The 13,758-nt window shown below is 45.7% G+C and overlaps 1 protein-coding gene across 2 annotated transcripts; it reads right to left on the reverse strand.

The window, feature by feature from the left end:
- Positions 1–1,304: 1,304 nt before the first annotated feature.
- Positions 1,305–8,654, reverse strand: LOC102926233 (solute carrier family 22 member 13). Of its 2 annotated transcripts, XM_006986750.4 has the most exons (10): positions 8,132–8,654; positions 7,321–7,424; positions 6,958–7,112; positions 6,569–6,737; positions 6,284–6,404; positions 6,105–6,199; positions 5,729–5,943; positions 5,457–5,565; positions 5,037–5,252; positions 1,305–4,835 (listed from the first exon to the last, which is right to left on the reverse strand). In XM_006986750.4, exons 1-10 carry the CDS (start codon positions 8,507–8,509, stop codon positions 4,730–4,732), a joined length of 1,668 nt encoding a protein of 555 aa, XP_006986812.2. In that variant the 5' UTR covers positions 8,510–8,654; the 3' UTR covers positions 1,305–4,729. The 2 variants fall into 2 exon arrangements, with proteins under 2 accessions (XP_006986812.2, XP_076433441.1); XM_076577326.1 differs by having other exon boundaries at positions 3,624–4,835; positions 6,284–7,112.
- Between the last annotated feature and the right edge of the window lie 5,104 nt (positions 8,655–13,758).

The following is a 13,758-nucleotide window of genomic DNA, read 5'->3' on the forward strand; positions in this document are numbered from 1 at the left end:
CTGCTCCCAAATAACCACAAAGAGGCTTAATATTAATTATAAATGCTCAGTCAATAGCTCAGGCTTGTTACTAGCGCTTACATTTTTAAATTAACATTTATTTATTTATTTATTTATTTATTTATTTATTTATTTATTTATTTATTTATTTTTGTTTTTCAAGACAGGGTTTCTCTGTATAGTTTTGGTGCCTGTCCTGGATCTTGCACTGTAGATCAAGCTGGCTTTGAACTCACAGAGATCTGCCTGGCTCTGCCTCCCGAGTGCTGAGCTCCATCACTGCCTGACTCCATATTTCTTATCTACCCTCTGCCACATAGCGGTGCCTTCTTTCAGCACAGCATGTTCATCGCCTGCTTCCTGTGTGTCTCTCCTGTGACTCCTCTGACTTTGCCCTTCTTTTTTCCAGCATGCTCTCTGCTTTGAAAAAATCCTGCTTAGCTATCAGCCTATCAGCTTTTTATTAACAATGAGAATAAGCAACACATTTTCACAATGCACAAAAGGATTATTCCACATCAGAGTGAGAAATAAGTATTTGGTTTATTATTCTGTATGTCAAACCCAGCTTTTCCAGCACCATCAGTTAAAGAGACTTTCTTTTCTCTAATGCATATTATTGGTATTAAAGTCAAGAATCATATGACTATGGCTGCATGGGTTTATTTCTGGGTTCTCTGCTCTATTACATTGGTTTACACACAATACTTCATTTTTGCTTTCTGCTAATCAGGATCTTTTGTGCTTCCATATGAATTTTAGACTTTTTAAAAATTCTGTGAAAAATGACATTGAACTATAGATTGATTTTAGTAATATATCCATGTTCAAAATATTAATTCTGCAGATCCATGAGCATGAGGCATCTTTCCATTTTCTACCTTTTTCTTCAATTTCTTCAGTGCCTTAAACTTTTTACTGTAGCAGTCTTTCATTCCCATTGCCAAGATTATGTGTATGTGTTTCCTTGATTTTCTCATTTTCTCAGCATGTTTCCTACTGATATGTAGAAAAGCTACAGAATTTTATGTTTATTTTGTTGTTCATCTTGAGAGAACTCAAGATTCACAGAACAGCAGGGTAGTGGTCTTAATCTCAGGGGGTCAGATTGCTAGACCCTTTTGCTTTTAATCTCTAGTTGGGGCATCCAAGAATAGAACCTGAGAGGATTAGTGTAAAGTGACCTACAAAATCACCCATTACTGTGTTTTTATTGCTAGAAATAGTACCCAGGACCTTGTGCATACTAGCTGTCTAAGTTACTGTTCTGTTGCTATGAGGAGACACCATGACCAAGGCAACTCTTACAAAAGAAAGCATTTAATTGGGGTCTTGCTTACAATTTCAGAAGATTAGGCCATTATCATGACAGGAAGCATGGCAGCAGACAACCAGGCATGAGGCTGAGTGTTTATATCCTGATCTACAGGTGAGGGAGTTAGGGAATGGGGGAGGATAAAGATAGACACTGGACTTGACATGGACTTTTGAAAACTCAAAGCCCACCCCAGCGACATATTTCATCCAACAAGGCCACACCTCCATAATCCTTCTCAAACAGTTCCATTCCCTGGTGACTAAGCATTCAAATATATAAGCCTATGGGAGCCTTTCTTATCTAAACCACAATACTAGGTGAAATTGTCCACTATAAAATAGTAAATCTGTGGTCTAGATTGGGAAGACTCCTCCCCTCTATGTTTGAGATCTGGATCCTGTACTAGCTTCGACAATGACAACCATAGAGCTGAGCAGTAGTCCCACTGCTACCATGTTCCCAGAGTAAAGGCTATTTTCTGTTCAACAGCACCCTGCTGAAGACAGGGATGGCACACCACATGCTAGCCTGTCTTTCCCTATCAAGACCCTTCTGTTGAGCTTGTCAAGATACAGACAAGAACACATGACAGCATTACTTCCCTAGGGAGATGTGAACAAGCATTTATTCACACTACAGACCACCATGTCTAGAACAGAGATGATCCACCCAAGTCCACCTTAGTAAACTAGTAAGTTCACTGGGTTACTAAGTATGCATGAGGTGTTACAGAGGTGTGGATAACCTTCAACAGTTGTATACTGAAAATCCAATCCTAGATGAGTGATAACCTCCTAAAAGCTGAATAAACGGTGTGAACTTTCACCTTTCTCCAGACTCTAGCACCTCCCAAGGCTACATGTATCAGTAACAGATAACATAAAATCAGTGTGGAGGAAAGAGGCATGTAGAGACTGTAATCTCAGGCCAAGGTCTAGTGACCCTCCGATCCTGTCACAGTCTCATACTGGGAATCACAGCTGCTCTGATGTGGCCATGTCATACCTAGAGGACATGATTCACAACACAGGCAGGTATGACCTTCAGTTAGCTACTGATAAAGACAGACCTTGACCTGACAGCAGATAAAGGACCAGGACACTTGTAAATACACTCCGATGGGCTCCAGTGATAGCCTGCTGCAGCCGCAGCTATCCACCCCAAACTGCTCACTGGGCTGCCTCTTGTCTTGTGTCTGCTTTCTTCACCTTAACAGGTATTTGTAACAGTCCCTAAAAGTCTCCTTGGAGGGACTCTAAAACCATCACATGCTGCTTGGCCTCAGCAGCTTTCTGGAACCTTGCTGCAAGCATCCCTGACCCTTCACTTCTGTATCTTTTGTGCTTACAGAATGAGTACCATGTATATGATGCTGACAAGTCCTATTGCCAGCTTGAGATGTTGCCTAGCACCCTCGGATGACAGTTAACAGTTTGCAGTGGCCTCTGTATGGTCACCCTGTTTATGAACAGGGGAACTCCTTCCGCACCATTCTCACTCAGTTCAGGCTCTTCCTTTGAATAAACCTGTATTTTCACAAATACCAGTCTTTCATAGGTGGAGACTTATCTTTAGATACCTTTTCTACTGTCTCAATGAAGAGAGTGGGATTCTCTTTAATGGTGCTAATTCCTCTAAAAATTAAGTATAGTGCTTTGCCTGCATTTTCTTTATCTGCAACTTCAAATTGCTCACAGTACATTCCCAACAAAGTTCACATTTTTCTTATCTTTCTGCTCTCTCATACTGCAGATCTGAATACATAAGCAATAGTCACATCAGAGCCTGATAGTGTACTGGCTGGAATCTCTAAGTGTTTTGAATTCCACTTCACTCAAGTTCTCGTGGAATAAAATGCAGCCAAACTCTTTGACAGAATGTGTCACCAAAGGCATCAAGTCCAATTCCCAGTGGAGTGCGTGTTTCCCTTTGGGAAGTGGAGTGACACTACCTGCATTTCTCTTAATGTTTTTGTCTTACAAGCTCCTACTAGAATGGTCCATTAAGCTCTGCTTACAGCATTTTAGGGATCCTTTGGCCTAAAGTTTCAAACTCTTGTATTCCTCTTGCGAACCATTTCTGAAGGCCTAAGAATTGCAAGATCAGGTCTATCACAGAAAGCCCCTAACCTCGGTACCAATTTCCTGTGCTACGCTTCTCACTGCTGTGACAAAATACTCAGCAAAGAAAGTGAGGGAAGAATTTACTCTGGCTCACAGTTTGAGGGTACAGTTCCATTCAGGGAGTCATGAAACCAATGCAGGGAAGTCATGGTGGCAGGAAGTAGAGACTTGAACTCAGCTGCTCAGCTCCCTTCCATATTTTCATTTATTCACCCAGGGCCTTAGCCAATGGGATAATGTTGCCCTCATTCAGGAAGGGTTTTTTCCTCCTCAGTTAGACTTCTAAAAACATCTTCACAGACACACCCAGTTAGTTCTTCCATGATGATTCAAATCCAGTCAGGTTGACAATGAAAATTAAACATTACACAATGAAAATACTTATCCCCAGACATCCAATACCTAAGAAACAGAAAAGATAATGTCTACAAAGACCCCAAAGGCAGGTCTGGGAATACAGCTCATGCCACAAAACAAACAACAAAACCAAAAGCAACAGGAAAACACTCGCAATATGGCTGTCAATAAAGGATCCCTCTAAGTCTTTTCCCAGGATAGATAATCACTGCCAAGGAGGGAGCACATACATCATCACATCACTCAGAGAAGTAAATGGCTTCGGCTCTGAAATGCACTTTCCCATTTCTGTATGTACTCTTTTTATTAGAGGGACACAGTATGGTACTGGTAGGAAGCTGAAGAACATGTTTGTCCATGATTTCAAAAGAGAACAGTACGAAATAGCATGACTGGATGCACAGAGTACAGGTACAGCCCTGCTCACATCCACCCTGACAAGAGAAGGTGACCAAGTGTGAAGGAGGAAGTTTCTCAAAGAATCCGTGATGCTCTGGAAATAGTTTCACAGTGTTCTCCAAGGGTTTGCATTGCCATTGGGCCCAGGTATGCAATGTGAATCCCAGTGGGAGGTTTAAGGGGTGGGAACAAGGAGAAGACTGTTGCTGGTGCTTCCCCAAGCTCTGGCTTGTGCTGTGGTATCTTACATATGCATACACTCCTTCCTCTGGGATCCTGCTCACCAAGACATGGCACAGACACAATCCAAGAGGCAAAGACAAAGACACACCCAGGATCCCAATTCAAACATGGTACTGGGTGATACTTGAGAGAGAGAGAGAGAGAGAGAGAGAGAGAGAGAGAGAGAGAGAGAGAGAGAGAGAAAGAGAGAGAGAGAGACTGGTTCTGACCAACAAGCTGGTCTTGTCCCTCCCTCAAAACAAGCCCAGCTGTACCCACTGTGTGAGCTGCTGCTGTAATGAGCAAGCCCTTAACAACCACAGCTGGAAGGAGAAGGTTGGCCGATGGGAACCCTGAGGATAGAACTTCTTCCTTTAACCACCATTTCTTTCTCAGGAGATTGTGCCACTGAAGATCTGCAAGGGAAGAGAGACGTCAGCAGCAGCCAGTATGGGATCCTCGGATGAGTTCCTATCGTCATCTGCAGGAAGAAAATGACCTACAACATGAATCTGGGGCATGAAGGGGCGCTATGTTGCCAAGTAAGAATAATGGTGCTGGGGAGGCCTGGGCCTAGGGAGAGGGCTCCTGATGTGAGGTCAGAAGCCAGTGCTCACCGTGGTGGGCAGCCCTGCTCCAGGTCCTGGATGGTGTCCTTCAGTGTCTGGCCCCGGGTCTCAGGCAGCAGAGCACACAGGAGGCCTGCCCCGACCGGGAGGCTGCCGAAGATGAGCATGGGGAGGGCCCCGTGGTACTGCTCCAGCAGCATCACAAGCGGTGAGATGATGCCGCCAATCCTGGAGAAGATGCTCACCAACCCCATGCCTGTCTGCCTGGGGAGCAGTACAAGCCTTTGCTCTCACTTCGGTCCCACACTCCAGACCCGAGAAGGCCACGGCACGCCATGTCTATCTGTCCTCCAGTGGCCTAGACTTAGGCAGCTCACTGGCTGCCTGTGGCTGGTGGCAAAGAGCCAGAAGGGTGGGTGATATTAGATCCCCAGGGCAGAGAACCAAAGTCACCCCAACAGTTCTTACCTGATGATGGTGGGAAAGAGCTCAGTGGTGTACACATAGGATATGGTGAAGGCAGCCGATGAGGCAAACTTCCCCACCACAGCCAGCACAGTGACCACCGTGGGGAGCCCTGGAGGAGAACGTGGGTCAGCCACACAGAGGGAAGGACACCATCACCTAAGGCCACACACCTCCCTGGCTACTCAAGCACCTCCCCCTCTGTGCCCAAACCCTGGGAAAGCCTTGGTCCTGAAGGGCAGTGTGGCCCTGGCGGGAGGAAGACAGCCTCGTACCTGCTGGGATGAAGATGATGACGATGCACATGATGCCCGCCAGAGTCAGAGAACCTAACTGGCTCCACTTGCGACCCAGCTTCTCCATCAGGAAGATGCTGGAATAGCGGGCAGGCAACTCCACTGCCCCAAATATTAGCTGTGTCAGGTAGATGTCAAGGCCAAAGTCACCCACTTGGAAACCGAGGCCATAGTACACCAGACTGTCCACAAACCTACAAAGTAACAAGTATCCCTGTCACTGCTGGGTGTACATCACACCAGGGGAGACCACGACGCTCAAAGAGCCTCCATCCATCCCTCCAGTGACACACTGTAGAGCAGGAGCAGTCCTCTGGCTCTGACCTCACTGGAGGACAAGGCCCTGGGCACTTACCAGACTGCAATGAGAATCAGGGTCACCTTCCTGAGACGGGGGTGTCTGAAAAGATCCAAGGCGTTCCCCGAGGGGCCTGTCTTCTCAGGGACCAGCTAGAAGAAGGGCAGAGTGAGGGCCGGGACACAGGCACAGAGACTGGCTTGAGGCAGGGTGAGCCTGGGCCTGCTAACAGGTACCTGGCTCAGGAGCTCTGGAGAAAGTGGCCGCCTGTTCACTGAAGCTGCCTTCTGGACCAGCTGTTTGGCCTCCTCTATCTTTCCTTGGGAGAGGAGCCACCGTGGAGATTCTGGCAAAACCCTGTCAACCACACGTGGCTCTGATCCTGAGGTTGATCCCTGTGTAGCCGCCCAGAATTCCAGGGCACACTGAGTCTCCCCCCCAAGCTCCACAGGTCCCTCCTCTGCACCCTGCCACAGCGCTCCCAACAGAGGGTGGCCTGTCACTGCCAAGGGTCTCCCTACCAGAAGTAGAAGACCAGCAAGAAGACTGGTGTGGTGCCTATTAGCTGAAGGAGTCTCCAGTTGCGGACACCATAGGCCAGGCCTGCTAACACCATCAGTCCAATGGCAAAGCTGCTCTGGGCCAGGACCATGGCTTTGGTTCTCCAGGACGGCCCCACCCATTCTGAAACTGTGAAGACAAGGCTGAGACTGGGGCGGGACCTGCCCGCTCACTCTCCCTGATATCCAGATGGTATCATGCCGGGCACTGTGTATGTCCCCAGCAGAGGAAGCTCTGCTGTGACCTCCTAGGGTGCAGATGACTGAAACTACCCCCACAGGCTGGTCAGGAGCGCTCAAGAGCTCAGATTTCAGACTGTACCTGAAAGCTCCGGGGCCCAGATACTCACCAAAGATCATGGTGCTCATCATATACCCAGCGACAGCAGTAGCCGAGATAAAGCACAGAGCCATGTAGAGCTCAAAGCTGGGCACGAAGGCTGTGGCCACGCCTATGAGGCCTGACAGAAACAGCTGCAGCAGAATGCTGGCTCTACGGCCAATCCTGCGTTAACAGAGGGACACACTGTGAAGCCAGGAGGCCTTCCCAGGCAGGCCTGTCCTCGGCTCTCTGTCAGAGTGAGGAGACAGGGTCTTCCACGGAGCCCCATTTGAAGGCAGGCATGAGGACTTATCTTGATGACTAACAAAACTCCAGGGAATAACTTAGTCAACAGCAGGAGCCTAAAGCATGCTGGGTCAGCGGCACATACCAATCGCAGATGGGCCCAAAGACGAGGGCCCCAACGAGGAGTCCAGCCATGAACACTGACTGTGATGTCCTCTTCAGGTTCTTCCGATCACACACCAGGTCAAACTGAAATGGAAACAGGGTATGTAAGACTTGGCATAGCAGCCAGGATCCACTTGGTCATCTAAACTCCATGGTTCCTACATTGTGAGCCAAGGCTACCCTCGGCACCATAGTGAGATATTGAGCACAGAGTATTTAAAATCTTATGGAATATCATATAATCGTTGACTTCTTACTGACATCATACAACTGTTTTCCATAGGCAGGCAGGCATGCATAGAACTAGCCAGAAGTTGTAAAGCAGGAAAGCACCATGGGCAAGCAATGAGGCAGGTCAATAAACGTGGACGGAGACAGGGTAAGTCAGGACAGGAAGGGAGGCCATCAGGCAGATCTTATAAAGTGGACAGAGAGAACAGCAGGTAGGGAGAAGAATAAAGGCAGGCAGATGGACGGACAAAGAGACAAGTCAAAAGATAGAGACAAGAGGACATGCAAAAATGAACAGATATTCAGGCAGCCGAGCACACAGAGAAAGTAAGTGGCACATGCAATCAACTGGCATACAGAGCTCAAGGTTGGGCACAGGATGTAGGCTGGCCTGTGATGCCCACCAGGGGCAGTGGACCAGGATGACTGGCAAAGGAGAAAATAAGCATAAACCCAGACAGGCATCAGGACAGATACAAAACAGCAAGTATCAACCAAAGGCACAGGGCCAGAGGAATAGACAGGCCTGTGAAAGCCTGAGAACAGGCAGGAAGTCCTACCTCATTCTTCAGGGACTGGGGCCTGTTCTCAGGATAGTCCCAGCCTGAGTCACAGGCCTGGGTCTCATTGAAGCGGTGGCTGAGGATGTCTTGCAGGCTGGCGTTGTCTGGAGGGGGCCGGAACATGAGGCAGGACTCAGGTCTGCCCGCCGTGTCGTTGGGGATGCTGACTGCCAGCTGCTCAGCGGCACTTAGGTTGAAAGTGTGGTTCTTGACCCAGGACACTGAACAGTGGTGAGCCTCATCAAGGACCATGAAGATCTGACTAAACACGAAGAATGCAGACAGGAAGTTGGGGATGCCCATCAGGATGGTCACCTGCACCTGGAAGCGACCAAAGTCGCCCACTTCAGCCATGACCTGTGCAAAGGGAGCCATGTCTGCTGCTCACTCCTTAGTCTAGGAACACCAGGCAGGTCTGAAACTTGGCTTTGGGGCGCTTGCTGCTCTGGGCTGTGGTGACAGCTGAGTTAATGTTTAACCAGCTTGGAGCAGCTACACCTGTCAGCTTATACCTTATCTCCTTAGACCGACAAGAATGAACCTGAGAGAAACAAAAACAAAAACAAAACCACACTCATCTGAGAATGCTTTATTGGCTGTGACAGATACAGCATCACAACAGTACGGAAGAATACCTTTCCAGGCCAAAATCTCCAACAAGATGTAGTTGTCATCCTCACTGGCTCCAACTATAACATCTTAACAGTTCCCAGTCAGCTCTAATGCCTCCCACCACTAAAAACTCAGATTCTGAGCGTGTCTGCAACCTCACCAGAAGTGGGGATATGACAGGTACATGGTAAAAGTCCTTTACAATGGTTTTACCCAGCATTCATCCCCCACATGCTACAATGCCAGGCAAAATGTGCCTCTTGGTACAATTGTGGCAAGACTGTCATAGGCTAACCCAACTGTCCTCAGCTGGACTTGAGACCTGCTCTATACAAGGAAATTTATGCTTGGGGCTGTGAACATGATCGAAACCCCTGGCTACTAAAGTCTTAAGCCCTGGGAAATGATCTATGAGTTTTGTTTTGTTAAATAGCTATAATGTAAAACTGCCTCCTAAATACTTTTGTTTTTATAGTCATGTATGTGTGATGCTCTCAATCTTGGTCAAAGAAGCTTCTTGTTGTAGAGGGTAGTGGTTAATTTTGAGACTTCTTAACCAGTCACTGTGAGTGCTCAACCAGAGGGAACATCTGTGTGTCTACCTCCCCATGAGGCTCACGGGACAATACAGAAGAGAGGGTGGGGAGAATCTCTGAGCTGCAGGCTGGGGTGGAGTGGTGTGGGATGCAGACCATCAGATATGACAGGGCTGTTGCACACATCAACTCCTTCAGCTGTCTTTAGTTACCTGCACAGGACCTATGCAAGATCAAGCCAGTTAGAAATGCTAGCATTTAATAAATGGAATGGGGGGTGGGCTGGGGGGGAGAGGAGGGGGGCAGGAGGGGGGAGAGGAGGGGAATCTGTGGCTGTTATGTGGAACTCAATGGTGTTGTAAAATAAAATTAAAAAAAAAAAAGAAATGGAAACTACCAAAGTGTCCATAAAGGAAATATGGCACATATATACAACAGAATATTATTCACCATAAAAAAATGAAACTCTGTTCTTTGTGATAACATACTTCAAACTGGAGATCATTACAGTCACTGAACACAGCCAAGCATACAAAGACCAACACCACATGATCTCAAACATGAAATCTTTAAAATCTTTATCTCACACAAGATAAGAGTAGCGTGGTTACCAGAGTCCCTGGGGGCACAGGGAGGGAAGGGGTGAGAAAAGGTTGGTCAATGCCTAGTAAGTAGGCAAAGTTCTGGTATGCTCCTGCCTTTCCCCACACTCCTCCTTCACCTCAGCTGAGGTGCTGACAGCAGTTGATGGCTGCTGCTCAAGGAAGAGTCACCCTTTGAAGGAAAGGCCACTGACAGGTTGACCATGCTCCTTTGGATCCATGCACTTATGAACTCCTATGTCTGATAATTGTATTCAGTGGTTTATTCACTGGTTTTTAAACAAGAGGCCAGAGAGATGGCTCAGTGGTTAAGAGCACTTCTTATTCTTGCAGAGGACTTAGATTTGGTTCCCAGCACCTACATGGCAGCTTACACCCATCTGTAACTGCAATTTCAGGGTATCAAATGTCCTCTCTGATCTCCATGGGCATCAGGCATGCACATGATGCACATAATACATACATGCAGGCAAAAGACTCATGCACATAAACATAAACACATCTTTTAAAACTATAAAAACAACAAAATGAAGATATGAAGTTGGGAAGGATGTAGTCAATTCTTTTTGTCAAGACAGCCAGCTACCCAACAATGGCACAGAGACTTATTATAAAAGCTTGGCTGATAGCTTAGACTTGTAACTAACTAGCTCTTACAACTTAACCAATTTTTATCAATCTACTTTTTATCTTGTGGCTTTATTACCTTTACTCTGCACTGCCCATGCTGCTTCCTCTCGGGCTGGCTGTGACGCCCCTCTTCTTCTTCCCAGTGTCCCGTGTGCCTGAAAATCCTACCTAGCAATTGGCCATTCAGCTTTTTATTAAACCAATCAGAATGGTACATCCTCACTGTGTACATAAAGATTATTCCACAATAGAAGATGTGTTAGGGAAAACTGGGAAATAGGGAGTAGAGGTGGATATGACTAAGATATACACATATGAAACAGGGAGTAGAAGATGGGTGTGACTAAAACATATGTGTAGGGAGCGGAAGGTGGGTGTGACTAAGACGTACACATATGAAACAGGGAGAAGATGGGTGTGATTAAGATATACATGTATGAAATAGGGAATAGAAGGTGGACATGACTAAGATAAACAGGTATGAAATTTTCAAAGAAAAATACAACCCAGCCTGCATTAATTCTGCCAAGAGCCCATTCTTGGCTATGACCTTGATAGTCTGCTGTGTAAGTCTTCTGATCTTATTTTCTCTGTTGCTGTGTAATACTAGCTAATCCCAGAGCAGCATGAAGGTCAGGAGACACACAAAAAGACGCTTTCTTTTTAGGACCAAAGACAAATCAAGATCGTAAGAGTGAATATAGGAAAGGTGTGTGTTGCATTTTCTAATTAAGGAAGAAACTGATAGTGCTTTTACTAGATTAAAAACAAATACAAGCTCTCCCAGTATATCCCGACCTCCCAAAGCAATCAATGATAACAAGAACACAGGACAAAGTCTCCCTCTACAATTCCTCCTGCACATGTACATAAGCATTCTTCAGTGATGTGACTGCCCTCGTCTCTGACCAGTTCCAGTAAGTGGCAAAGTCAAACATGGTGCATAAAGAGCACTTTTATGCCTTCTCACTACTGCCCAAGTTGTACCCTCCCCCACCAACGAGTTGGAATATTCTTATTCTGAACATTTATGTAAATAAGTGGATTCAACACACAGTGAGAAGGAAAAGCCCTTCCTCACAGTAGAATCCCAGTTTAAAAATGTGGAGTCAATCAGCGGTGGTGGCACACGCCTCCCCCAGGAGGCAGAGGCAGATCTCTGTGAGTTCAAGGCCAGACTGGTCTACAGAGCGAGTTCTAGAGCAACCGGGCTGTTACACTGAGAAACCTTGTCTCAAAAAGGGGGAAAAAAGTGAAGCCAACAGTGATAGGAAACAACCATTTGGAAAACACTGTGGTAACATTTGTTAGGAAAGAATCAACCAGGAAAGTTGGACAGAGTATAAAGTATTCATAACGTCACAAACTTTATCTCCCCACAAATATTAACTACAAAGAGAAAAGCAGTAACTTTACAGTGGAGAACTGTAATGGGCACTTTTGAACATAACCAGCAGAGATGTATTTACATTATGTTCTCCAGGGTCTCACAGTGAGAAGAGCTGGACATTAGCTTGATATTAGATTAGTCAACAGTATTCTATCAAGGCTAATGTCCTGATTTTGATAGATGTATATAATTATGTGAGATATTTACATTTAGAAAAGCCACAAAGCAAATACAGGTGAATCTTTGGTACTGTTTATTTGCAAATATGTCTGTAAGTCTGAGCTTACTTCAAAATAATACCTGAATAGCCATGTCTCCGGGACATACACAAAGCAAGTTGACATACATGAGGATGTTCAACAGCACATTCATTAGGAAACTCAAATTAAGGAACTACTGTACACCTAACAGAACAGCCCCATTCAAAATACTAACATCACCAGAACATGCCAAGAGTATAGAGCAACAGGAACGCAACAGTACAGCTATTTTGAACATGGTTGAGCAATTTACTTACAAAGTTAAACATACTCTTACCTTAAGACCAGCAATTATGCTCATTGCCCATTTGTCTAATGAGTTGAAAGCACATGACCACACAAAACCCTGCACAAAGATGATTTCAGGAGCCTTGTTCTTAACTGTCCAAACTTGGAAGCACCAATGATGTCCTTCAGTGTGTGGGTGATAAGCTGTGGTAGACACTGGAATTAAGTGCTAAAATAACAGAAGTTATTAATTATGAAAAGACATGAAAGAATTTTAGATGAACACCAAAGAAGCTGATCTGAACAGACTACATACTGTGGGATGCTAACTATTCGAAGACCAATGGGTCGTGTGGGATGCAAATCAATGGAAGAGTGCTTGTCCAACATGCATGAGGTCCTAGGTTCAACCCCTTCATTAGTGGCAGGAAAAGAACAAAAATAATCCACCAACAACAAAAAACATTCCTTTCCAAGGGTCAGTGGGGAAAGAGATGAACAGGGCAGGCAGAACTGAGTATTTATAGGGCCAAGAGATTATATATAAAGGTGGCTATATCGCTATACATGTCCACACGTATAGACCACACAACAGTAAGAATATATCTTACTGTAAATAATGGGTTTAGGGTGATAATGCACAGATGGAGTTTATTAACTCTATCAAAAGCATTATGCCAATGTGGAGCCTAAGAGGCAGAGAAAGGCTGTTTAAGTGTAGGGAATACGTTCTAATTGATTTTGCTGTGAAACTCTATCCTAAAAATTGAAGTCTACGGCCGGGCAGTGGTGGCGCACGCCTTTAATCCCAGCACTCGGGAGGCAGAGCCAGGTGGATCGCTGTGAGTTCGAGGCCAGCCTGGGCTACCAAGTGAGCTCCAGGAAAGGCGCAAAACTACACAGAGAAACCCTGTCTCGAAAAACCAAAAAAAAAAAAAAAATTGAAGTCTACTTTAAAAACTAACATGGAATAATGACCTGACCCAAAGGACAAAGTAAAATTAAGTGCCCAAGCCGGGACACTCTCATCTGTTAGAACAGGTCCTGACCTAACCCCTTGCATGCAGCATGGTCACATTTGAGAACCTGGCCCAGACTCTGAGTACAACACGCACAGTCTGCTTCTTTAATTTGCTCATCTTGAAAGTGAGCTTTCATCAGCTTCCAGCTCCACAGCACTCTCAAAGCAACACCAGTCCTGGCATAGATTCTGGCTACTTCCATCAGGAAGGATTCTAATCAGAAAGGTAGATTATGATCACAAAGCCACACCATTTCAGTAGCTAAGCACCGTAGGGACCAGTTCAGCACTGCTCTACACTTTCTGAAAGGAATCACAATGGCTAGAATCCAGTATCCTTCCCTG

The sequence above is a fragment of the Peromyscus maniculatus genome, chromosome 7 (genome assembly GCF_049852395.1).
Source record: "Peromyscus maniculatus bairdii isolate BWxNUB_F1_BW_parent chromosome 7, HU_Pman_BW_mat_3.1, whole genome shotgun sequence".
NCBI classification, from domain to species: Eukaryota; Metazoa; Chordata; class Mammalia; order Rodentia; family Cricetidae; genus Peromyscus; species Peromyscus maniculatus.

Excerpts from the sequence above, each read along its gene's own strand:
- LOC102926233 (XM_076577326.1), bottom strand. The coding sequence starts at position 8,509 with ATGGCTCCCTTTGCACAGGTCATGGCTGAAGTGGGCGACTTTGGTCGC. Across the intron at positions 7,425-8,131 it reads CCCAGTCCCTGAAGAATGAG|TTTGACCTGGTGTGTGATCG; the intron begins GTAGGACTTCCT and ends TTTCCATTTCAG. Across the intron at positions 7,113-7,320 it reads TTTGGGCCCATCTGCGATTG|GATTGGCCGTAGAGCCAGCA; the intron begins GTATGTGCCGCT and ends CTGTTAACGCAG.